Source organism: Neoarius graeffei, chromosome 9 (assembly GCF_027579695.1).
Source record: "Neoarius graeffei isolate fNeoGra1 chromosome 9, fNeoGra1.pri, whole genome shotgun sequence".
NCBI classification, from domain to species: domain Eukaryota; kingdom Metazoa; phylum Chordata; class Actinopteri; order Siluriformes; family Ariidae; genus Neoarius; species Neoarius graeffei.
The window spans coordinates 84,469,876-84,497,568 of record NC_083577.1 but is presented as its reverse complement, the minus strand read 5'-3'; the positions used below and the strand labels follow the sequence as shown (position 1 = coordinate 84,497,568).

Genomic DNA, 27,693 nt, shown 5'->3' with positions numbered 1-27,693 from the left:
ATCAAATAAACTTCCAGGTCATATGTGGTTTTTGTTTTTTTGTTTTAGGTGTTTTTCATATTAACCCCAGTATTTGTCAGTAATGTACAGAACATAGATTAAATATAATAAGGATGAAGTAGAACACATCTGAACGTTTTCAGTTTAGCACTAGTTGCTGATACAGAAATTGTGTTGGTGATGTTAGTGGTAGGGCGGCACGGTGGTGTAGTGGTTAGCACTGTCGCCTCACAGCAAGAAGGTCCGGGTTCGAGCCCCGTGGCCGGCGAGGGCCTTTCTGTGTGGAGTTTGCATGTTCTCCCCGTGTCCGCGTGGGTTTCCTCCGGGTGCTCCGGTTTCTCCCACAGTCCAAAGACATGCAGATTAGGTTAACTGGTGACTCTAAATTGACCGTAGGTGTGAATGTGAGTGTGAATGGTTGTCTGTGTCTATGTGTCAGCCCTGTGATGACCTGGCGACTTGTCCAGGGTGTACCCCGCCTTTCGCCCGTAGTCAGCTGGGATAGGCTCCAGCTTGCCTGCGACCCTGTAGAACAGGATAAAGCGGCTAGAGATAATGAGATGAGATGAGAGATGTTAGTGGTCACTGAGACCTCTTGGGATTGACTTCACTGCCAAGTAAAGGCCATCAGTTTCACTTGTGCATTTCTAGGGTTTATAAAAAGTATACGTTCAATATTCAAACACTGATTTCAAATTTAACACATAAAGCAAACTGATGTTGCAAAATACATGTAATTGTAATCTTAACAGCTGCTATTTAGACATTATCTAAACCATGAATTAGCCTTATTAATTCATGGTGCATGGAAAGATTAGTGAGAACTAACTCTGGGGAATAAATCTTTTAGTACACAACTGTGGTCACCTTAGATCTTTTCTCACAGGGGAAGGGGAGGAGGCAGCACTTCAACTTCATGTAAAGTTCTGTTTTCTTAAACCCACTTCCTCTGACTTTCCACAGTCCTCTTTGTCTCCAGTGTAGTTACCTACACACACTTCAGATCCTCTATCTAACACGCGACTGCGCTTCAGAGTGAAAAAGATTTTCTTTATTACCTGCAGAACAATGTTACTATGGCGTTTCGTCAGACAAGGAATTTGCATCTGGGACTTTGTTTCATCATGTTTCTATTAACTTTTGGAGGTATTAATTTTGTTATAATTGATTTGAGCTGCTTGCCTCATATTGCCTGTTACTTGTACATTTGTAAAGAGCACATGATGATGCATTACTACAACAAAGTGGACTGTAAAACTATTGGTATTGTTGTGCATGTGTGTGTGTGTGTGTGTGTGTGTGTGTGTGTGTACACAATGTATAATCATGTGTGTGCACGCACGCACACACATAATGGATGCTTAAAATCAAATATTTATAGTATTTCCCTTGGACTGTGAATATAAATGTATATCTACATTTATACAGTAACTTCTACACAGTTCAGGAGTTTAAAATAATGTATATCAATTAATTTGGTCTGATAATATCATGCATTTACATTTAATTTAGTAATGGTGTATCTAATAACATATGACTATAAAAATATAACTTCTGTTTCATTCCTGCAGATTGTACCAAGTCATATGAAAGAAATATTCCACACCAGATGAACAGAACGGCTTCTCAGGGGGAAACTGTTACTTTACACTGCAATGGAACTCGAGATAATATAAGAGATTTTACTTGGCATAAGGACGGGAATCTTCTTTTTAACTACAGCCCAACAAAGAACAGTACTACCACAAACTACACATCACGTAGGATGCAGGTCGACCCCACAGATCCCAGAAAACTACAGATATCTGATGTACAACCTTCAGATGCAGGATTATACACATGTTTTCCACCAAAATTACAATGGATATTAACCATAGAAGGTAATGTCACATAAATTTAATGAAATGTACATTTTATTTATAAGTTGTAAAATTAAGATTTTTAATTAAAGTAGTGTGTGATTAATTTAAAACTACTTAAAATAGTACTAAACTATACACTCAGTATGTGTTTTTATCTGTATCTGTTGCCAGGTCTGAAGAGTGAGTCCAAACCAATCCCACTCTATATAGTTTTCTCGGTTACTGGAGCTGTTGCACTGTGTCTCTTTATCTTCTGTGCTGTTTGTCTTCACTGGTGAGTGACTTTTAAATTATTTTAAGGACTTTTTTTTAATCAATGAGAACAGTCGTCAGCTGGGATAGGCTCCAGCTTGCCTGCGACCCTGTAGAACAGGATAAAGCGGCTAGAGATAATGAGATGAGATGAGAACAGTCAACTCCAGAAATATTGACAACCTTCAAAAGAAAATGTGATTCTGTAACTTGTGGACAAATAAAACATTACGAACTTTCATTTGCACCATATAAGAACATATCACTTCTAAAGATCAGGGTTGGTGCAGGGTTACAAAAATCAAATTCCCTGCTTTTTAATTCCATTTTAGGACAAAAAAGAAAATTATAGCCAAAAGGAAATTACAGGTCAACACAAGAACAAACACATATGGGAGGCAATAGGTTGCAATGCATAGCACTGCATCACTAATAAATAAAAATATATGTGCTGGCCTGCAACAAAATGTTAGATCTTACATGTTCCTCTTTTGCACATACAGTCGACGTCATGGCTGTTCAAAGTGGTTTGATACAGTAATAGGGGAACATCTCAATCCTACAGAACCTTTTTGCCTGCATTTTGACATAAAATTTGGATTTGCCTTTCTGGTTTGTTTGCTCCGTCATCTTTAATAAAACCCGACATTTGCAACCAACTCTATACATGATTCATGATAACATTATACTGTCTTCTGAATATTCTAGCATTATTAATTCAACATTATTAGTGGATGCTAGCTAATAATAAACTGAAGATAACCAATGTTTATGCCTTAAACTAATGAATATTTTTAATGTAAAAAAGATGTTTGATTGTGTTTGTTCACCTGTATTTTTGTTGTGATCAGTAAGACCACAACAAACTAGCTAAACTTGCTTGAGCCTTGCCTTTGCATAATGATGAAACAAACTATGAAATTTCCCAGAGATGTTGTGGGTATTCATGCTAGGGTGGCACTAGGGTATTAGGCAGAAAAAGAAATTTACCAGTCAAAAATAATATTTTATATAATCCTGATAAGCGCCGCAGGTGCAAAGACGAGCGCCGCAGGCGCGAAGTCCCTCTAGGGGGGTCTGGGGGCATGCCCCCCCAGAAAATTTTTGAAATTTAGACTTCATTTCCTGCATTCTAGGACATTTTCAGGGTGAAATGGCGTGTAATTTTTGATCAGAAATATTGCATATTTTTACTTTGTATTTTTTTCAGTTTCACTCCTGAATGTATCAGATGTATGTATGGTGTCTGATTTGGTAACAAAAGTGAAAAGAAAATAAACAACAATGAATTGTATATAATCTTTTGATCTAGTTACAGTATTTAATAAAAAAAAAAACCAACAGTATTCTATTTTACCATACCCCAATGAACCCCCCTTGTTAATCAATGTATCACACATACCTTTTCTGTCTTTTTGTGGAAAAACGAATCAGTTTTTGTCACATTCAATTTGGGGCGTTTGTTGGGATTCATCTTGATCCAGAAGAGTGAGTCAGCAAAAAAAAATGCGGTTCTCCCGCCAAGAAAGAGGAAACTACAACGCAGGGTGTTTGGCAATTTTCGACCAATCAGAATTCGCGATTTATTCAGTCCGCATGTTACAAGATTCAGTGCGGGCCAAAATGGCGGAAACGATGAAATATTCTGATTTTTCATTTCAAGTTTTCAGTATTTTTCGTATTAAACTGTGTTTCTTACGATTTGTAAATGATGGCGGAACCACACACGGACTGGCCATCGGGAGTAGCGGGAGTTTTCCCAGTGGGCCGGTGGTTCAGTGTGGGCCAGCGGAGAAAAAAAAAAAAACAGTTGCGCGCTGGCCTTTAATATGATAAGCAATGTTAACAGTTTCTTTAACAAACTGTTAACATTGCTTATCATATTAAAGGCCAGCGCGCAACTGTTTTTTTTTTTTTTTTTCTCCGCCGGCCCACGCTGAACCACCAGCCCACCGGGAAAACTCCCGCTACTCCCGATGGCCAGTCCGTGTGTGGGCGGAACATAACTGGATTTATCGGATGACATGTGGGAGTATTCATGTGCGAAAATTTTCAGCATTATCGTCCGTTTCAGTATCCGTCTGTGTGTATACTTGCCCGTTGAAATCGGCAATCGCCCGTCAAATTTACGGGTGGACGGGTCTCTGCCTAATACCTTAGGTGGCACTAACGCTGTAGCTATGCTTTTACTGTCTACTTGCATCTCCTTATCGTCTGCCCAATTAATCAACTTCCCGACAGCTGTGACTAATGTATTAGTCTTTGATGCAACATGTATTAAGGGTCTAAGTCCACAGCTAGATTTCTGTAAAGCTGTTCTGTACAATGTGTATTGTCAAAAGTGCTACACAAATAAAAGTGAATTGAATTGATGAGAGAGCTTATGGAATAAAATAAATAAACAAATGGCTGCTGACATGCACAAGTCAGAGGATTTAAAAAATATTTTAACTCTAATCAGAGACGTAAACTATGTTTCCAAGTCTGGAAGAGTTGGAAAAATGTCAGGAACTGGACACTTGAGCATACATGTGGCTGTTTTGCTGAGATAGATTTGCAGTCTGTCCAAGGCGTACCCCGCCTCTCACCCGAAATCAGCTCACCTGTGACAGGAAGGAAGGAAGGAAGGAAGGAAGGATGGATGGATGGATGGTTGGATGGATGGATCTGTTTTGTCCTAGTGTGTAGCACGGGCAATTGTTCTAAGACAACGAGGGAGGCTCAGCCTCCTCTAAAAATGACGAACATTGTGTAGGATGAATTGCGCTAGGCTTATGTTATAGCCGACCTAATAACATTGCTATTTCAGATCCAGAATCATAGAAATACATGTGCTGAACCCAACTACAGAGCGAAATCATTCCGTTATAACTTTCCCCAGTTCACCTAATGTGTGCGTGAGTTTTTCCCCCTCGTGACAGCGCGATGCAGCCCAGCCTCAGTGCACTTCAATGGCAGTTGGGAGCTATGCGCTTGTCAATCTTAAAATGCAAGACAATTATTGGACAAATACTGCGAAAATGCCCTCCCACGGAGTCTCACGGACTCCCAGCCTCAGTGGACTTCAACGGCATTTGGGAGCTATGCGCTTGTCAATCTCAAAATGCAAGACGGTTATTGGACAAATACTGCGAAAATGCCCGCCCATGGACTCTGAGCCTCACAGTGGGAGGGACATGGCAGTTTCCTCGAGGAGACTGGTGATTGGTGAAAGCGGCCGGATATTTTCTTTGATTGACAGCTCGTTTCAACTACAGTATAGACAGGCAGCGGTGAATTTCAGTTCAGTCCCATGCAGATTCCCAAGTGCTGTGGTGTATTGTAAGAGATCAGCTTACATTTCGATTTCATTCATTACATACGGTTTCTACCAGCTTTTTTAGTTTGTATATATTTTCATTGTAAATAAAGTGTAAATATAGTGTTGTCAAGTTTGCTATCTTAGTTCCAGAAATTTCGTTTATTTGAGTGACTGAACTTGAACTTGAGGGGGCTAGTCAGCTAGCAAGAAAGCTGCGCACGGATGCCAAGCATTACTGATTTAATTTTGGCGAAGCCATTTGCCAGTCTTCCTTTCGAGGAAAAAATTAAAATTAAAGAGAAGGGTAGACCAACGCCTCAAATTGACTTGGTGAAAAAGGTAGGGAATAATACTCGTTCCTTTCAGCTCTCCTGGTACGAGAAAGTGAATTGGCTAACAGCAAGTGACCCACATCAACAACAGTAAATAGGCTACTTTAGTAATATGTCATGGATGGACCAAAAATATAGAATCTATTTAAAATGTTTATGCTGAGTATATTATATTGAAATATATATTTTTCTGGATATGAATTAAACACCACTACAATTTGGAAAACATTTTTAAACAAAAACACAGCCGAGAACATTTCACACTACAGACCTGGATTAAAAGTGAAGGGTTATCAAAATTGTCAATAAAACATTTCTCAGTCAATATAAGTAAAATATAGGGAAAGTGTCATTGAATGAAATGTGTGGCACCCAGCTCTATGTTTGGCACCCAGCTCTATGTTTGGCTCCCCAAGGTCAGTGCTTGTGCCTATTCCAGAACACTCTGCTGTTACTGCTGAGGTTCCTGACAAAGAGCTGCTTTCAATAATGATAAATTTTTAAACAACATGCCACAATTTAAAAATATAAAATGTGAAAATATACCCCCCAACACCACCATCATGTATATTGGACAGTAGGCTAACGGGCCAAAAGAACCTGTTATTTCACAGTTTGTGACCCTGCCAACAATCAGCCAGATCAAAGGCAAGAGTATGGGCAAAATTGATGTGTTTTTTCTTTTTTCTTTTAAAATCTGGAAATATCGTAACCGACCAGCCTCCCCTGTTTGAAAGACTACCAGCCGCCACTGGTGTGTAGATTGGTTGTCTCTGCGACACCTGACTGTCTCTGCTAGAAGGTTAGGATTTGGCCAAAAGGATGATGACCCCAAACATACATCCAAATCAACATAATCTCATCTCATCTCATTATCTCTAGCCGCTTTATCCTTCTACAGGGTCGCAGGCAAGCTGGAGCCTATCCCAGCTGACTACGGGCGAAAGGCAGGGTACACATTCACTCACATTCACACCTACGGTCAATTTAGAGTCACCAGTTAACCTAACCTGCATGTCTTTGGACTGTGGGGGAAACCGGAGCACCCAGAGGAAACCCACGAGGACACGGGGAAACATGCAAACTCCGCACAGAAAGGCCCTCGCTGGCCCCGGGGCTCGAACCCAGGACCTTCTTGCTGTGAGGCGATAGCGCTAACCACTACACCACCGTGCCGCCCCAAATAAACATAATAATAAGTAATAATAATAAGTTCAATTTATATAACGCCTTTCACAAACCCAAGGACACTTTACACAGGAGTTACCCAAAAACAAAGCCACACTAGGAAGAGTAGTGTGAGGTAAAGAGAAAAGTTTCAAGTTAGCTTTGAAGGAAGAGATTGTGGTAACGAGTTCCAAAGTTTAGGAGCAGCAACACTGAATGATCTGCCACTCATAGATGCCAGTTTAAAACGTGGGACAGTCAGAAATCCACAGACAGAAGATCTGAGGAAGCGGGAGGGACAGTACAAATGAATTAGCTCACAGAGATAGGAAGGGGCGAAACCATGAAGAGCTTTCTAGGTTAAAAGCAAGATTTTGTATTTGATCCGAGAAATAACTGGCAACCAATGCAGTTGCTATAAAACAGGAGTGATGTGAGCAGTGCGCTTGGTGAGTGTGAGGACTCTAGCTGCTGAGTTTTGGATGTACTGCAAGCGATTGAGCAATGTGGCAGGGAGACCATAAAAGAGAATTGCAATAGTCAGGATGAGAAAAAATAAATGCATTGACCAACATTTTGGCATCAGTTTCCAAGAGAAGAGGGCGGAGACGTGCAATATTGCAGAAGTGAAAGAAAGCATTCTTAGTAATTAGTTTAAGATGGGGTTCAAACGTAAGGGTGGAGTCAAAGAGAACTCCAAGGTTTTTTATAACTTGGGAAGGACTAATAGACACGCCATCAACATCAATAGTGAAACAGGAGAGGTTCAGAACCTGTCTTTTGGTACCTACTAATAGAACCTCCGTTTTGCTAGCATTAAGTTTAAGGCAGTTGTTATGCAACCATAGCTTAAGGTCAGTGATGCAAGTCCTTAGCAGCTGAACAGAGGCTATGGAAGGGGTAATAGTGATGTAGATTTGAATGCCATCAGCATAACAATGAAAGTTAAGGCCATGGTTACGAATAATCTGGCCTATAGGAGAAACATATTTAATATAAAAAGAAAGGGACCAAGGACAGAACCCTGAGGCACACCTTGAGCAACAGTAACAGTGGATGATTTATGAACACCAATAGAGATGAACTGTTGCCTGTTTGCTAGATATGACTGAAACCAGGCTAAAGCTAAGCCAAAAGAAGATAGTCTGGAAATGATTATCTCATGATGTACAGTGTCAAAGGAAGCTGTGTGGTCCAAGAGAACAAGGACATTGAGATGACCAGCATCAGTTGAGAGCAGGAGGTCATTAACAACTCTTAAGAGAGCAGCTTCAGTGCTATGCAGTTTGCGAAAGCCTGACTGAAAGGGTTCATAGAGATCATTACGAGCAAGGAAAGTATGAAGCTGAGAGGCTACAACTCTCTCCATTACTTTAGCTAGGAAAGGGAGATTTGAAATGGGTCTGTAATTGGACAGTGAAAAAGAATCTAGACCAGGTTTCTTTAGTAGAGCAATTCCAGCATTATGGACGTGACACTTGAACTCAAAATGGCAACAAATGACCCAGTGCATGTTTTATTGTCTCCCAGTATTTAAACAGGTGTTGCATATTTTAAGGCTGTACCATACTGGAGAAGTGATAGAACAAGAACAATTCCCATAGTACATCTAGGGCATGCCAGAAAATGCCAATAAAAGATGCGTTATGGATGTGACAGAAAAAGTATCACTTTTCTTGGGTGACTGTACATGTGAAATTGTAAACCTAATGTCGAAATGGAGATATCCATTTGATAGAGGGGTCCAAGGTGAATATTAAAAAATCTTTGTTTAAAATATTTTGTATTTCATGCAGAGTTTCGGAAGGAAAAGTCAGCGTTATGGATGTGACGAAATTCCGTTATGGATGTGACGCGTCTGAAATAGACATGGCATATGTTTAGAAAATCAGCAATTTAACCACCATAACCCTTTGAAAAACTCTCTAAATATCAGCTAAAACTATCAAAGTTCTTAAATAATATTTAGGATGGCTATTGTTTTGCTGTTTTGTGGATTTTAGCATACATTTCTGTGGCTTGTGGCAATAATATAGAATTGTACATGATCAAAGTTGATTTTAGCTTGGGTTTTACATTATAAGAAAGAAAGACTGACAGTGACATATTAGGTGATCAAAATATTTATTTATGTATGTATTTATTTATTTGTTAATTGATTTAGTTTGTTTAGTTTGAAATTTGGGATCTCCTGTGAGGTTGACATTTACATGGAATTGCCATGTAACAGAAGCAATTTTGAGGGAGATGGGAACAGTGCCTAAAGCAAAACACTGATTAATCATATGAGCAATATAAGGGGAGATAGCAGATACACAGGATTTAAGAAGTGCAGTGGGTGCAGGGTCCAGCAGACATGAGGAGGAGGAGGACTTAGTCATGATTTCCGACACTTTAGAAGAATCAACAGGAGAGAAAGCAGAGACAGAGCAGTCAGCTTGATGAGGAGCTATTTGTGAGACAGAAGAATGAATTTCAGAATGAAAGTGTTGGTAAATACTGTCAATTTTATCCTTGAAAAAAATCCAAAAAAGCCTGACACTGAGCAGGGGAACTGGGAGTGGTTGAGGAAGGAGGCTGAAGAAGTTTATTTATTGTATTAAACCGAGTTTTGGGTCTATGGTTGCCACTCTTAATGATGTTGGCATAGTAGGAGGATCGGGCAGCATTAAGAGCATCCTTATACTTTGCGATGTGTTCAGAGAAGAGTGAAAGATGAATAGTAAGGCCAGTTTTCTTATAAAGGCGCTCTAGCCACCTTCCCTTGGCCTTCATGGCCCTAAGCTCAGAGGTGAACCAAGGAGAGGCGCAATTTGCGGAGACCTGTCTAGTTTTAAGGGGAGTGAAAGTGTTAAGCGTGTTAGATATCATATTATTGTAAATAGAAACTGTATCATCAGGAGAGGAAACCTCAGCAAATTTACAAAAAGAAGAAGAGAGGAGAGAGGCAGAGAAAGAATGCACATCAATAGAAGAAAGATTACAGAAAGAGACAGTAGAACACAGCGGAAGTTTAGAAGAAGGCACACTGAGACAACACTCAATCAACTTGTGGTCAGTAAAACCTCCATCAGAACCCGATACAGATACAATTTTTATACCAGTAGAGCAAAGCAAGTCAAGTATATGACCATGATTATGTGTGGGAAAGTCAACATGCTGAGTTAAACCAAAACATTCAAAGACAGTCAAGAGCTCATCAGTCAGGGAGCAACTAGTGTTAACATGAACATTAAAGTCACCCAGAAGAATGATAGCAGTACAGACAGATGAGGCTACAGTTAGCAGTTCATTCAGTGCAGACAGAAAAAGTGATGGCAATGATTTGGGAGGTCGATAGATTAAGAGCAGCAATATCTGTGTGGGAGTGGAGGTTTTCAGAGCCAGATATTCACAGGATGTAACATCATGAAAAACAATCTCTAAGTTTCAAACCACATCGGAAAACTGCAACTAGACCTCCACCTTTCCCTGTGAGACGTGGCTTTGATATGTGTGTGTATCCAGCTGGTGAAGACCTATTTAAATGTAGTAGTCCTCAGCCTGTTGCCATGTTTGCACCAGCAGATGTCCAGGGTCTTTTGGATAATTAGGTCATTAATGAGTGATGCTTTGTTGGTGATGGAGCGGGAGTTTAAAAGGCCAATCTTCGCAGGAAACACAGGTGGCAATCCAGAGACAGCAGAACATCGCAGTTTCCCAAGTGAGCGAAGAACACCGTGACTAACTCCATGAGCGTTCTTGTTGACCTTGGCAATCCGATTGTGAGTCCATATGATGAGTATGGAAGACTCTGAAGCATAATGAGCAGTCAGAGAGCGTGGAGACCGGTGAATGTACCAAGGGCAGCGCACAATTCCAATAGAGCGGCACAGATTAAATACCGCAGAATCCAAGTGGTGCCGCACACTTAGGCTTTTTAATTCCTCCGGCGAGTAGGTGTAAAACATGGGTAAAAGCCCGGGCCACAAAACCAATACCCAGACCCACAGTCACAATCCAAAAACAGATGGATAGATGCAGTCCAATGTAAGGTGCAAAGCCACCTTAGCCTAACACCGCTCATAAACATAGCCAAAACACCAGCGGTACCACACCCAGAGTACAGTGCAGGGAAGCAATTTGACTAACCAGCACATAAAACAGGGCAACAGCGTAGTAAATGGTGGAAACTACTGCTGAAGTCAAGCGGGTGGAAAGATAGAAGGGGCTCGCATGTGGGTTAGCTACAGGTGATTGCAAAAAAATGGTGTCAAAACCAAGCAAGAAGAGTCCAAAATTAACCAAAAAGAAACAAAATGGATTTGCAACACGTTGCCAAAAATCAGAAGCACAGTTAAAGAAAAAAAAAGTAAGAAAGAAAACGTCGGAGAGAAGAGGCAGCAAACTCGCGCACTATGTACTCTCAACCAGAAACATAAAACGATTAATGAAACACAAAAGAGGTTCTGCATGTCGGTCTAAAGATTTATAATATACAGTCAACCAGAGATTACAGGAAAAACTCAGGGCTGTTATTCTCCCCAGGGAAGATTTAATCAAATAATAATTGATGTTATGTGGATAATCTTGAAACTAGTGTTTTGCAGAAGAAAAATGCACTAAAGATTGTTAGTAATTTGCTAAAATAATGTTAAAATAAAAACTATACAGGTTCCTATATGTTTAAGTTGAAAATATTTCTCAGTCCACGCTGTTCAAATTATTTTTTTCTTTTCATTTTCTTGACGGATGCTGATAATTCAGGAGTTGACTGTATTCACAAATTAAATTACTACTGTGTATGTATTGTAAGCCTCTTGATACGCCATGACAGGAAAGTAATTTTCTCAGTTGTAAAAGTTACCAAGTGTCTATGATCTAAGTATTTAGCTCTTTTTATAACTCTGTCATACATACTGTATAATACTAATTATAAATATACTGTATAATACTAAAAGTAGAATGTTTACATCAAATACTTTTTGATTTTCTATTGATTTATGTATTAAAAACATACATTATTACATTGCAAATCTGAGAACAATTTAACTTTTGTTACAGGAAATGGAAAAAGAAAGTGGACTTTAATCACACAGACAACAACAGAGATGAGCCTGTGAGTTAATTTATGGATATATATTGAAAGGCTATATATATATATATATATATATATATGCGCGTGTGTGTGTGTGTGTGTGTGTGTGTGTGTGTGAGTGAGAGAGAAATACAGTGATATACCGCTGGCCTTGAGTGGTATATCAGATATATTCCATTCAGCTAGCATGATAATGAGTTGAAGACAAGCTCAAAATCATGCTAGCTGAATGGAATATATCTGATATACCATGAAAAAAGCCAGCCAATATTATTATTACTATTATTATCATTATACATACACATTCCTTTCAGGTGTTCAACACGTCTTTGTCTTTCAAAATTCTCTCAAAATCTTCCATATTCAATGAAGTAAACTTGGTGGCCATGTTTGTTTACAAATTGTCACAGTCGCTCGCGAGCGTGGAAGTTTTATGTCTCCGACATGTCTCTTTTCCAGTTTTTTTCTGTCCATTGGTACGTTTTTCTCTTGTAAATATGCGTGAAGAATATCCAATGAAGTTTTGGTAGCCTTTCCGGTGTTCAACACATCTTTCTCTTTCCTGGTGAACAAAGAAATGTTTCTGCGCATGCGCAGCAGAAAACTTTCTCATTGGATATTTCCATCAGCTCCAACATGTGACATTATATTGTCTTGACAACCACGCAATATTGTAAACTATATTCAACGCTCATTCTCCATTGGGTAGAGTGACATAATACAGATAGGATAAGCAATATCCTAACAATATTGCATGCTATCAGACCAAATGAACAAAACCCGCTAGAAGGGAATAAAACACATTTTTATTCCATGGAAAAATGTCCTGTATGTATAATAATATACCGCAAGCTGCCCTAGTGGTTAGAGTGTCTGCCTCTTGACTGGGAGATCATGAGTTCTACTCACTGTAGGGTCATACCAAAGACCATCATAAAAATGGTACCTACTGCCATCTGGTGAGGCACACCACAATACAGATGCAAGTAGCAAGTCAAACTCTTGCAGTTATCAGAAGACCAGTCCACCACTGTAACCCTAGCTATGAAATAGATGAGAGGGTGAGGGCTACTGAGACAGACATTGGCACTGCCTAAGAACCTGTTTAGTACTAGGATGGGAGATGGCCTGCAAAGATAATAATTACAATTATTTGCCAAAGGCAAAGTGAATATTGGTGAATGAATAATAACCGAGACTTTGTCTCAGTTATTATTCACTGAGCCTGAGGTGGATAATTGTTTTAGTATAAATACACGTGATTATCTAAAAAAATTTAAAAATCATATTTAAAAAATACATTTATTTCAAACTTCAAAAACGGCATGCAAATTTAATAAAGGACTCATGTAGACTTGTGTCACTTATCTATGCTGACACATAAAATACTTTGTTTTGAAATAGATAAAATAAAACACAATTCCACCTTACCTTTGAATAGTTTTAGACCAAATTTCATAGCATGTTTAGTGGTTTTACGAACAGCATCTCATCTCATTATCTCTAGCCGCTTTATCCTTCTACAGGGTCGCAGGCAAGCTGGAGCCTATCCCAGCTGACTACGGGCGAAAGGCGGGGTACACCCTGGACAAGTCGCCAGGTCATCACAGGGCTGACACATAGACACAGACAACCATTCACACTCACATTCACACCTACGGTCAATTTAGAGTCACCAGTCAACCTAACCTGCATGTCTTTGGACTGTGGGGGAAACCGGAGCACCCGGAGGAAACCCACGCGGACACGGGGAGAACATGCAAACTCCACACAGAAAGGCCCTCGCCGGCCCCGGGGCTCGAACCCAGGACCTTCTTGCTGTGAGGCGACAGCGCTAACCACTACACCACCGTGCCGCCCACGAACAGCATTTTCTTTCATAATTTGTAATTTTTCCCCACTTACAGTTGGCGACTGGCCAACATTTTGTCGAGTCACTCAAGGTGATTATCAAGAAATAATCCAAAATTCTTGACCAATCAGTGCACACAATTCTCTATAATCACCTGTGTATTTATACTAAATTATATTTTAAGACAACATAAATAATACTTATTATTATTATTATTATTATTATTATTATTATTATTATTATTATTATGTCGTACAGTACATAATTTATCAGTTTGTACTGGTATTTTCTGCTGTCTGTCAAGTCACAACAAGGACCTCAGACAGACAGCACATATGTGTGCTGATCCAAGCAGTCCTGACTTTTGCAAGGTTTTAATATCACATTTAACATCAAGCATGTCAAGATAGGTCTTCAATTTCTTTGGGACTGATCCCAAAACCCCATTGATTACAGAGATGACCTTAACCTTCGATCTGGTAATCCCCAAAGCCGTAAGATCTCCACCTTAAGTTCTGCATACATTATTTTCTCACTCAGGATAGCTACATCAATAATCAGACATTCTTGCTCCTTGTTCTTGTAAAGAACCAAGTCAGACCAACAGTGTTCAAGTACTCAGTCTGTCTGAAAATCAAAATCCCACAGAATCTTCACTTTACCCTCATCATCCATCACTTTCTCTGGTATGCTCATACCACTTCTCACCTATCTCATGCCCATATCATCTATTTAGAAGCAAGTGGATATTAAGGCATGTCTTATCATTCCATCATTTGTACTGTTTCTGTACCAGGCACTTACATGCACTCACAATGTGGGTGACATTTTCCACTCTTTCTCCACATAAACGACACAGGTTAGTTGTACTTGTGTGGTATGTCATGCTGCACTGACTTGGTGTTGAGTGCTTGGTGCTGTGCATCCATTATTAAGCTGGCCGTACTTTTCTTCAAATCACCTTTGTTTAACCAGAGCCATGATAACTCTGTATCCTTTTGTTCCACAGTGTCTCTGTGGAGTTGTCCATGCAGTTCCATCTCTACCACTATATCTTCCTTCTCCTTAGATCCTCAGGTTTTAAAATCTTCTACACTTTCAACATCTTGCCCTCTCACTGCCTCTTGTTCAGCAACAAACCTCAGCAGCTTCTCATGACTTTTGGCCAGGTGTTCTGCCAAGTTGTGCCGCTCAGTCTCAATTCACTCTTTTACACTGATCAAACCCCACCCACTCCATTTCTCTTCACGTACAGCTGCTGTATATTTGCCTTTGGGTGGAGTGCCCCATTCATGGTCATTGTCTTTCGCGTTGTCCGATTGAGCTCGTCAATCTCGACCTGCGTCCATCTCACAATAGCCACACTATAACGAATAACTGCTACTGCCCATACGTTAATGGCAGTAATGAGATGTTGTGCATGCAGTTTTGATCTTGAGAGAAGCTCCAGTCTCTTCAGGTAAGTTTTGCTGACATTGTTCTTCATCTGGCTGTGCAGGACATCATCTAACTCAAGGATTCCAAGGTACTTGTACCCACCCTGGTCAGGTTCTGCCATGTGCTGACAATCTGGCAGTTCAATCCCTCTACACACTGCTTTCTTGCCTATTTTCATGGTGAGTACAGCACACTTAGATATCCCAAACTCCATACCAATATCTTGACTGCACAATTACATTGTCTTGACAAGTCTTTCAATCTCCTCCTCTGTTTTTGCAAACAGCTTCAAATCATCCATGAGGAGATTATTCAAGCCTTGTCCATTCTTCCTCAGTTCATACCTGACTTTCACCTTCTTAAGCACCATTGTTAAAGGAATTCGAGCAATCATAAACAAAAGAGGTGAAAAAGAGTCCCCTTGAAATATTCCTCTTTTGATACTCACATCTGTCAGATGCTCACTTCCAGAATATAGTCATGTTCTCCACTGTGGCATACTGCTTTTCATTAGGGTCACTACCTTTTCCACTACTCCAAACATATCCAGGGTTTCCAGTATCCATAAGTGTGGCACCATATCATAGGCCTTTTTTTTTTTAATTATCCAGACCATACAGAGGTTCTTCTGATACTTTTTGCAGTTTCTCTTTACTGCCTTGTCAATGACAAAATGATCCTTCGTACCTTTAGATCCTTTCTGCAACCTTTCTGTTCAACCAGGAACAGGTCGTTCTCGGTGAGGAAAGTATAAGTTTTCTCAGCAAGAATGCCCATTAGAACCTTCCAAAGGAGGTTAAGGCAAGCGATAGGTCTGTAGTTCCCCACCACACTACCCTTATCCCAATCCTTTATAATTAGTGTTGTTTTTCCCTTGACCATCCAGTCTGGAACTTTACCACATTGCAGACATTCATTCAACTGCCCACCTATTCTCTCATGCATTGACTTAAACCACTTCAGCCAATACCCCTGAATACCACTGGGTCCATGCGCTTTCCAATTCAGCAATTTCTGTGCCTGGTCACTCACATCACCAGTTGTGATGGTTACTTGATCTTGTTGTGGGGTGTTAGTCCCCTTTAGTTCTTCCCATACAGATGTAATCCACTGTGCACCAGTATTATGCAAAATGTCTTGTCCCTAAATTCCTTCCCAGAACTGGCGAACCTCCTCCACATCTGGTGGGATGTCATTCATCTTATCCCCTTTCAGGTTGTTGAAAAACTGCTTCTGGTTATTGGTGAATGACCTGTTTTGCTGGTACTGCTCAATCCTTTCTGTGTAACATGTCACCTTGACTGCCTTTGCACGCAATCTCTGCTTTATTGTCTCGATCACTGTTCAAAAGCATTGCTTCTTGATTTGGTACTTTCTTTCAAGACGATTCTTCATGGAATCTTTTACCATTTTTCCAGTTTCTTTTGTACCACTATTCAACTTGGCTTAAATCTTTCTGCAAAATTTCAATATCCCTCTCAATCCTGCACTTCCATCATGGTTCTTTCTTGACTCTCTCCTTCTTCTCCTTTAGGCCAACCATCTCTTCTACCAAGATGGATGTGGATCTTATCAAATTCCTGGTTTCTATTATATCTCTTGTTGGGATGTACTTCAACACTTCATCAACTTTACAAGTTGCTAACTTCACTTTCACACAATCAAAACATCACAAATTGACTGGTTCTACCCGATCCGCAATAACAATAATTTCCTTCAGTCTATTTAAAAGACTGACCCGTTCATCACTAAGATTGTTGGGCATTCTTCTTTCCACGATTTCCTCTGGAATGTCTTCCAGATTACCAATTTCAATCAGCTTTCCTCCTGATCTTCAACATCTCTATCAACATAAACATCCTCCAGTCCTGACTGATGGTTCCCATCCCCATCTCTTTGCACTTTTCCTCTGACCTCCAGCGTCTGTTAGCCAGCCTTCATGCAGTATTGCCCAGATCCAGTTCATAAGCCCATTCTCGCTCATCTTGAACATGCCTCTTGCTTCCCACTGACTAAGTGTCCTCTTTCCAACACCTCTACTCCCTTCAAGTTTTACTCTTTCATGACACTCAATCACAATCTTATATTTAGCATTTGTCCACTTGTGTATTTTTGCACTGTCACACTGCTTATTTGTGTTGGTTTGGCATGTCGCAGGATGACAACCGATGGGTGCTTGGTCCTCCACATCCAACCTGCCGGGCACAACACCGTCCAATATAGGATCAGTCCCATTCGGCATTATCTGTTTCATAACTTTGCATAATTTCATGAACAAGTTTGGTTTGTGTAGGGCTTTCCTCCCAGTGTGTTTATTAGAACACACCAAAACTAGTGGCCTGCTAGCCAAAGCTCAGAGAGACTCCACATACCCTCATCACAGGAGAGTTATCCCGTGCCAGATCCCAACCTGGTATTTCACAGACTCCTCACTGGCACCTTCAGCTAGATGGAATGCCTACCAAGGCTGAAGGGTTCCATCCACCCTGGTTTTTATTTCGGGGTTGTCCTTCCCCTAGATTAGTTGCTTATCACAGCTATTGAGCCTAATCCACCTGGAGCAACTGGTTTTGAGGCACCAGAAACCCACCTTTCACTGTTAGTTCCAAACAGTTCTGCCATGAGAAGGCTAGAAGCTGGATTTGGTTGTCAGAGGCTCTTTGAGACGCACACCATTGGAGTATTTTATAGATCAGCGAGAGCTCATCTTTTCTGATCACCCTGGCATTGACAACCTTAGAACATCTCATCTCTCATCTCATTATCTCTAGCCGCTTTATCCTGTTCTACAGGGTCGCAGGCAAGCTGGAGCCTATTCCAGCTGACTACGGGCGAAAGGCGGGGTACACCCTGGACAAGTCGCCAGGTCATCACAGGGCTGACACATAGACACAGACAACCATTCACACTCACATTCACACCTACGGTCAATTTAGAGTCACCAGTTAACCTAACCTGCAAACTCCGCACAGAAAGGCCCTCGCCAGCCACGGGGCTCAAACCCGGACCTTCTTGCTGTGAGGCGACAGCGCTAACCACTACACCACCGTGCCGCCCACCTTAGAACATTATTATTATTATTATTATTATTATTATTATTATTATTAATAGTGGCACCTAAACATTATTTCAATAGCACGGGCTATGGTGCTATAATTTGCTGCTATAAGCAGTTTAATGAAAGTTAATGAAAGTTTCTACAGACAGAAGCATGGATGTGCCATGGGCTCACCGGTGTCCCCTATTGTGGCCAATCTATACATGGAGGAAGTGGATCATAAAGCTTTGACCACTTTTTCAGGAGTTGCTCCCAGCCACTGGTTCAGATATGTGGATGACACCTGGGTTAAAATCAAAACCCATGAGGTGGAAGCCTTCTCTAAGCACATCAATGCAGTGGATAGCAACATCAATTTCACTCGGGAGGATGTCAGTGGGAATAATCTAGCCTTCTTGGATTGTGATGTACACATTAGACAAGACAGAAGCCTTAGCATCGAGGTCTACCAGAAAACCACTCACACAGACCAGTACCTACACTTTGACTCACACCACCCACTGGAACACAAATTGGGGGTCATTAGGACCTTGCAACACAGGGCTCAGAACATTCCTACAATGGTAGAGGGAAAAGAGAAGGAGCAGAATCACATCAAGAAAGCACTTCAGAACTGCGGGTATCCCAACTGGGCTTTCTTCAAGAGCAGAAAAAGGAAAATAATGGACAAGGAGGATAACAGGAACAAATGCAAGAACATTGTCATTCCCTACATTTCTGGTCTATCTGAGAAACTCAGGAGGATCTTCTACAAACACAACATTCCGGTACATTTCAGACCCAGTAACACCCTGAAGCAGAAATTGGTCCACCCTAAGGACAGAATAGCCAGACACAAATAGGACAATGTAGTGTATGCAATTCAGTGCAGTGAGGAATGCACGGACTTGTATATTAGGGAAACAAAACAACCGCTTCACAGGTGCATGGCTCAACATAGGAGAGCCAGCTCCTCAGGCCAGGACTCTGCTGTCTATCTTCATCTTAACAACAAAGGACACTCATTTCAGGATTGCAACATACGCATTTTAGCCAGAGAGGATCATTGGTATGAGCGAGGAGTTAAAGAAGCCATTTTTGTCAACCTGGAATGGCCATCACTGAACAGAGGTGGTGGTCTAAGACATAATTTATCAGCCACCTACAATGCAGTCCTTGGCACACTTCCCAGACAACTGAATGCACACCAAAACCCAGCTGTTTTCAGTGACTCACAGGAGGACAGAAAGAACCAACAATCCATTGATCACCCCAACGACACTCTAGGCCGTTCACACCCAGCCCCCAGTGACCCACACCAACAGGATGACTCAACAACACCTTAGGATTGCTTTTCATCCATGAGAGGATAAATACTTGATACTCCCTATTAGTCAGACAGAACTGAAGAAGCCTTTCGGATAAGAGGTGAAACGTCTTCAAGAATCTTCAAGCAAGTCCAGTTGCTCTCTTTTACCACTCACAGTTTACCATGACCTGGATGACTGAGAATCTTCACAGACATATTATGATAGCATTTTTCACAAATTGCTCCTGTCATTTTGCTGGTTTGTTTACATTCTAAGCGGAAATTATTTTGTTGGACGTTTTGTATAGGTTTTATTTATCAAATATGCAAAGAATAAAAGTAAAAATGCTCTGTTTCTCAAAATCCAGTGAATGTGAATAGAATAAAAGATATTCCACTCAATTTCGTCATATATGGCTTATAGCTGACTCTGCATGATGTGCCTCGTTGGCTATCAGCTCATGTACGACTTGATTTCGTAGAATAACTTAAATATCACTCATCAAAAAATTTAAAACTAAGTGTTTAGACTGAATCTCAGCATAAACTCACTGGAGGCAACTATATTTGTTGTTTATTTATTTGTTGTGACCTTCAACCTGCACATGTGCAATGTACCATGCTATTGCCTACCTTGCTAGGCATGATCATGATACATAGATCTACACACACAGAATTGCTCATGGAGCCACAGCTGTGACTTGAGTCAGCTGTATAGCTTGAAATTGTGACATCAGTTCATGGTATATCCAGGATATACCATGACTGACTCGCACCATATAAATTTTTTTTTTATGTTTGACATCACGAGATACATTGCTTAATCAATGGTGGAACTATTTAGGTCTAAATAGTTTAGATAGTTAGTCAGATCACATTTACGCTATAATTCTAAAATTTTTAAGGATCTAGAAGGACAGATTGACTGTGTATGCTCAGGAAGAGTGCGTTCATTAACTTTTAAACTTTTGAGTTCAAAACTTAAGTTTTCTGGAAAAAAAAAATCTACCATGAAAAGGAAAGTAAATATAATACATTTCTAACATGCTATCAGATAACATTTGTTTTTTGTTTGTTCAAAGCAAATGCAAGGAAGAAGAATGAACCGTACTCAGGACAGCCAATATTTTGAGAGATTCAACTCAGTATATGGACAATTCAAAGATCCTTGATACAAGAACAATACAGGTACTGTAATGTAAACTTAAGATAAATATCATAAATCAAATTGTATTGTGTTGAAATCAAACTGTGTAGAAGTAAAACAGAAACTAAAAAAATTTTTAAAAAAGTTTTTTTTGGCATTGGTGAGACTTTCGAGTAAAATAGGACAATATACAGTATATACACACATTCACTGCATGGAGTAATGATTTCTTTTGGCTATTTCAGGACATGAACATAAATATCTTACAATGTGTATTGTATAATATTATGCAATACCAGTTAAAGTGGTATCTTAAATTTCATTTGCAGTAAACAAAATCAATATTGTAATGGCAGTTTAGTCTATCATAAACTATTTTTCAAATGTATTTCTGTCATCCAACATCAGGAGATATACAAAGCCTGTATTTCAGGCATCTTCAACACTGTTAAAATGTCTTTCAGATGAGTGCCTTAATTTTTTTCTACAAAATGACATGTTTATGCACTAACATGTTCTTAATATTGTAATTGTTATTTTTACTGTTATTACCACAGAATTTCTTGCATGGACAAGACAGTGGACTTGGCCCACAAAGAACTTCAAGCAAACCAAAGTCTTCAACAGAAAGATTGTATCAAACAGTTTACAGCTATCCATTCAGGAAATTCTATAATTATTTAATGTACAGTTTGTGTAATAATGCTTAAATTTATGCTTAAATGAGTAAATTTTTTTTAAATGCAGTGTCGTTAATTCAGTTTATTTATGGGGACTTGGGGTTCAGAATTTATAGTTTTTTACTTATTTTATATAAGCATTTAAATTATACATGTTATATCTTGAAATAGGGGCGGCACGGTGGTGTAGTGGTTAACGCTGTTGCCTCACAGCAAGAAGGTCCGGGTTCGAGCCCCGTGGCCGGCGAGGGCCTTTCTGTGTGAAGTTTGCATGTTCTCCCCATGTCCGCGTGGGTTTCCTCCGGGTGCTCTGGTTTCCCCCACAGTCCAAAGACGTGCAGGTTAGGATAATTGGTGACTCTAAATTGACCGTAGGTGTGAATGTGAGTGTGAATGGTTGTCTGTCTCTGTGTGTCGGCCCTGTGATGACCTGGCAACTTGTCCAGGGTGTACCCTGCCTTTCGCCCGTAGTCAGCTGGGATAGGCTCCAGCTTGCCTGCGACCCTGTAGAACAGGATAAAGCGGCTAGAGATAATGAGATGAGATATCTTGAAATAATACTACATTCTCATATAATTTGTGAACCCTTAGGCTTTCCTGGATCTTTGATCTGGCATAGGTTTTTACACCAGATGTCCCTTCTTGACCCAACCCCCCAACCCCCAAACTATCCGGGCTTGGGACCAGCACTAAGTATACACTTGCTTGTGCAATCCCAGTGGCTGTGTATTTAAAAAGTGGCTCTTCATTTAAAATATGTTGCAAAAATGTATAGTAGGATATCAAATTTAAATTATTCCAAAGCTTTTACATAAAGTGGCTCTGTCCTTTGTTTTAATATTCAGAATTAGTTTTATGTTATGGTCTTCACAGATCTGTCTTTTCAATACGGCGAATGGCATCAATGCAAAAAGACACCATAATTTATAAATTTAAATCTGCTGAATGTAAGATTTCAGTATTCCATCCTCTCTGGTAGAAAAGGATTTGCAGAATATATCCATCCATCCATTATCCATAACCACTTATCCTGTGCAGGGTCGCGGGCAAGCTGGAGCCTATCCCAGCTGACTACGGGCGAAAGGCGGGGTACACCCTGGACAAGTCACCAGGTCATCACAGGGCTGACACATGAAGACAAACAACCACTCACACTCACATTCACACCTACAGTCAATTTAGAGCCACCAGTTAACCTAACCTGCATGTCTTTGGACTGTGGGGGAAACAGGAGCACCCAGAGGAAACCCATGCAGACACGAGGAGAACATGCAAACTCCTTTGCAGAATATATGTATATTACAAATTATACTGTCAGCAACAACTTGATTGAAAACTAAAATCTTCATAAATATTGTCATGGATTTCAGAATTTCTTAGTAATTGGTAATTCTGCCTTTAATGACAGTATTCACTAAAGCTGACATGGACTCATGGGCTTTGTACATTTGTATAAAATCTGACAATCCATGTTAGATAAAATCCATTGCAATATTGTCTGAACATGTGCTTCAATGGAAGGGATAAGACTCAAGAAAAATCTGTCCTTTTGTACAAAGGCTTGAACATGGTCAGTATCACAAATCTGTGTAATTTTAAACAATGACTAGAAATAGTACAGAAAATTGAAGATTGAATATCCAAGACATAGTATATTGCCTTTAATTTTCCTTTGGTTAAAAATTTCACTGCTGTGTGTGAAATTCCCAGGAGATCAGCAGTTTCTGAAATAGTCAAACCAGCCTTACTAGTACTAACATCCATGTCATGATCAAAGTCACAGATATCATATTTTTTCTTCATTCTGATGTTTGATATGAACATTAACTGAAGTTCTTGACCTGTATCTGCATGATTTTTGGCATTGTGCTACCGTGCATAATTGGCTGATTAGATAACTGCATGAAAATGCAGGTGTACAGGTGTTCCTAATAAAGTGGATGGTAGGGACTGGGAGACTAATAACAATAGAGGGATGGATGAACACATCTAAAGGCCAGAACATTCTTGAAGAAAACCTCCTCCAGAATCCATGCAGACTCTGTGGAGAGAGTTTGCCTGTCAACATGACAATGACCCTAGGCATACAGCCAAAACAATACTGGAGTGGCTTCAGGGCAAGTGTCTGAATGTCTTTGAGTGGCCCATACAAAGCCCAGACTTAAACCCTATCGAATATCTGTGGATAGACCTGAAGATAGCAGTTCACAGATGCTCGCCATCAAATTTTCTCTCCATGCTTCCACGGAAGGCGGTTGCATTTTCTCTGCTCTCCCTCCTTTTTTCCCTGCTTGTGCTTCTTTGTCTCATCTCATCTGTCTGTACTTTTTGAAGAGACTCTCTCCGCATTGCTTTCTAAACTAAAAAAAGCATGGAATTGATAAACTGGTCTCCTAACGAAATTGACACAGTTTTCTCGACGAGAAGCCTGGGTTCGGGGGAACCCACCTGTCCTGCCGGAACATTCGTGGCTGGTTACACGATGGATGTGTGGGAGCGGTGGCGGGTCGTGTGCCTGGGAATTCTTTCTGTGGAGGACATCGAAGATATCTACCTATTCGGAACCATGATTACAGGGCTTTTGCTGATTGGATTAGGCATTGCCCTGGTATATCGAGGAAATCAGACAATGGTGACAGCTGTTCAAAGCCCCACAAAGCTGCCCGATATGATTGAAGCAGTGGGCAAAGCTGTCAGCACTCAGACTGTGACCATTTCAGAACTTGAACCACAATATGGTTGTCATCTTGGAGAAGCTTTCAGCTTTGCAAGGAATAAGTATTTCGGAGACCAATTTGAACAGAATGGACGAAATGGACAGATATGGACAAGCGGTGTGGACGTGCAAAGACTGCGTCTGTTCGAAAGACCAAACAATCTTTATCTTGTCGACATTCGGCTCCCTGAGACAGCACCGGCCTCGGATAAGACCGTTGCTGGGACAACATTTCCCCCTGAAGGTCACTGCTGGGAGACGCTCTCGCATTCCTTTTCCAACTTTCCGCGATCGCCGTTCTCACCCCCAGTGTGACAAGCGGGTGCGTGACCAGCACCCTCATGGCTGCAGAAACAGAAGGCTGCTTGCTTGCGCTGGGTTATCTCTACCTCCTCCCCTCCCCCCTTACCCCTACCCCTGATTGCCCCCTCCTTTCCCCCCCTCAAGTCCCATGTTTTAAAGTGTACTTGTGTTATTGTGTGCTTATGCTGAGGTTTTTTTAATGTTCCCACACTGTACTCCTGACAGGAGCATAGTGTGGGGGTGCTTTTTTTCCCTCATCTCACCTCATGTTACTACTGTGTTTCTTTTTCTTTTATCCCTGTCTTCCTGTCCTGTTCCCCCTCTGTAAGGACAGGTTGATGGTCAATTTCACTGGTTCAGTGATAATAAAGGGTCCAGTCATTCAAATCTGATGGAGCATGACAGGACCTGTCAGGTGGAATGGGATAAACTGTCCAAATCCTAGTGTGCAAAGCTTTTGAACATATCCAAGAAGACTGTAATTGTAATTTCTGCCAAAGAGGCTTCTACAAAGTATTGAATAAAGGATCTGAATACTTTTGTGAAAAAGGGATTTCAGTTTTTGAACATCTCTGAAAACTTTTCAGTTCATCATTATGGGCTACTAAGTGTAGATTAATGGGTAAAATGGCAGTTATATCCCTTCAAAATCAAATTCAAACACAGTCAAAGACTTGTGCAACAAATAAAGGGATCTGAATACTCAAAACAGTCAATCTGCTACCAACAACCATGCTGTGGTTAAAGTCACAGGAGTCACACTTTTTTGCCATTCTGATGTTTGAACAGTAACTGAAGCTCTTAACCTGTATCTGCATGATCATGATTTTATGCATTGTGCTACTGCCACATGATTGGCTGATTGTACTGTATACTTGTTTATGAAGGTATTGACAATAAAGCTCTCCTGAATCTTGAATGGCTCTTGAATCTTGGTTGGATAATTGCATAATACATAATGTCCTTCCAGGAGATGCCAAGGATTTGGTGCAATCACTGCATGTGGAAACTGGTGAGGTGGTGCTCTTTACACTTGTAGGCTGTCCAGCTCTTGCTGCTGTAGAAGAGAGTACTTACTATGCAGGCTCTGTATACTGTGATCTTAGTGGCTGTGGTGAGCTTCTTGTTTTCCCACACTCACTTAGACAGCCTGGCCATGGCAACAGCAGCTTTTCCTATTCGCTTCTTGAGCTTAGGGTCGAGGGATAGGTTGCTGGAGACTGTTGATCCTAAGTAGGTGAACTCATCCACCACTTGCAGGGTGTGATTACCAATGCTGATGCTGGGTGCTTTGTTGAAATCCTGGCTCATGATTTCCACCTTCTTCAGACTGATGGTGAAGCCAAATTCCTGACAAGCATGTGCAAGGGAGCTGACCAGCCTCTAAAGACCAGCTTGTGTGTGGGAAGTGAGGGCAGCATCGTCAGCAAATAGGAGCTCCTGGATCAGGACCCAGCAAACTTTGGTCCTTGCTCTGAGGTGTGCAAGGTTAAAGAGCTTGCTGTCGGACCTAGTGTGTAGGTACACCCTGTTGTCAGATGTCCTGAAGATGTACAACAGTAGAAGGGAGAAGATGATCCTGGAGAGCTGCTTCACACCGCTTTGGATGGGGAAAGGCTCTGAGGAAGAACTGTCAAACTGCACTATCCCCTGCATGCCATCATGAAAGGAGGTGATAAGCTTCAGCAGCTTCGGTGGGCATCCAATCTTCTTCAGGAGTGAGAATAGGCCTGTTCTGTTCACAAGGTTGAAGGCCTTGGTCAGGTCTATGAAGGCAACACATAAGGGCTGCATCTGTTTTTGGCTCTTCTCCTGTAGCTGCCTGAGTGAGAAGATCATGTCAATTGTAGATCTCTCTGCCCTGAAACCACACTGAGACTCAGGATAGACGTGCTCTGCTAGTGTCTGCAGCCTCTTAAGAATCACTTGGGTGAATGCCTTGCCAACAATGCTGAGCAGGATATGTCTCTGTAGTTATTGCAATCACTGTGGTCTCCCTTGTTTTTATAAAGCATGACAATGTTTGCATCTTGCATGTCTTGGGGAACGGATCTCTGCTCCCAGCACTGGTAGAACAGTTCGTGAAGGCAGCTCAGTAGCACTGGTTTCCCACACTGGATCACTTCAGCAGGGATGCCATCCATGCCTGGTGCCTTGCCATGAGCCAGCGAGTTAATGGCCTTGCTGAGTTCATCCTCTGAAGGGGGTATGTCAAATTCTACCATGACAGGCATAACTGGGATGCTGGCAAGGGCAGGCTCAGCAACTACGTTCTTGGTGGAGTACAGTTTCTGGTAGTGCTTGACCCACCTCTCCATCTGCCTGGCATGGTCTTTGATGACTTCACCATCCTTGGACTTCAGTGGAGCAATCTTGCTACCGGTGGGTCCGAAGGCTTTCTTCATCCCCTCATACATACGTGCCTTGCACATTGCCACTGTCAGTGCAGGACTGGATGTTCTGGCAAAGGTTCTGACAATACTCATTTGTGCAACATCTAGCCATCCTTTGGGTGTTGCTTTGTGCTGTTCTTAATTCAGTGAGGTTCTTCTCTGATGGGTCTCTCCTGTAGTTGATCAGGGCTTCTCTCTTGGCATTGGTAACAGGTTCCACCTCTGATAGGTTGGCTTCAAACCAATCTTGACTTTTCCTCCCCTTCTTCCCAAAGAAAACCATGGCCGTGTTGTAGATGGTGTCACGGATGAATTGCCGCCTCTTCTCCATGGACATGACTATGTTCTTTAAAGGCGTGTTCCATCTGATCACTGAGTGCTGTGTGATGCTCTGGACTGGTTGCCCTAGTGGTATTCATGCATGGGCATCCTTTTTGCTTGGTTTGGTGGATCTTCTTAGGTTTCAGTCAGACTTTGCTGCACACCATGGAATGGTCTGTCTCACGATTAGCACTGTGAAAACTCCATGTGAGAAACAAGCTGCTGAGAGCAGCTTTTCTGGTGATCATATTCAGTTGATGCCAGTGTCCGGACCTTGGGTGTCTCCAGGACACTCTGTGGTGAGGCCTTGTCTTGAAGAATGTGTTGGTGATGCACATTTAAACCAAGATTTTAGAGTGCACACACACACTGCCACACATACTGCTGAAAGATGCGATTGGATTCAGGATTCCAAAATAACAGCTTTTACTTAGTAACTTGTAGTGGCATTACAGGCAAGTGACTTTTTGTGGTCAGAACTCATTAGGTTGGCCTCTCAACTCCGCA

At 41.1% G+C, this 27,693-nt stretch overlaps 1 protein-coding gene across 1 annotated transcript; it reads left to right on the top strand.

Annotated features, from left to right (window-relative positions):
- Positions 1-982: 982 nt before the first annotated feature.
- On the top strand, positions 983-21,519 carry LOC132891380 (uncharacterized). The gene is made up of 6 exons (XM_060928890.1): positions 983-1,146; positions 1,572-1,880; positions 2,034-2,136; positions 11,958-12,012; positions 20,709-20,814; positions 21,331-21,519. The coding sequence occupies exons 1-5, from the start codon at positions 1,077-1,079 to the stop codon at positions 20,796-20,798; spliced, it is 627 nt and encodes a 208-aa protein (XP_060784873.1). The 5' UTR covers positions 983-1,076; the 3' UTR covers positions 20,799-20,814; positions 21,331-21,519.
- Positions 21,520-27,693: the final 6,174 nt, after the last annotated feature.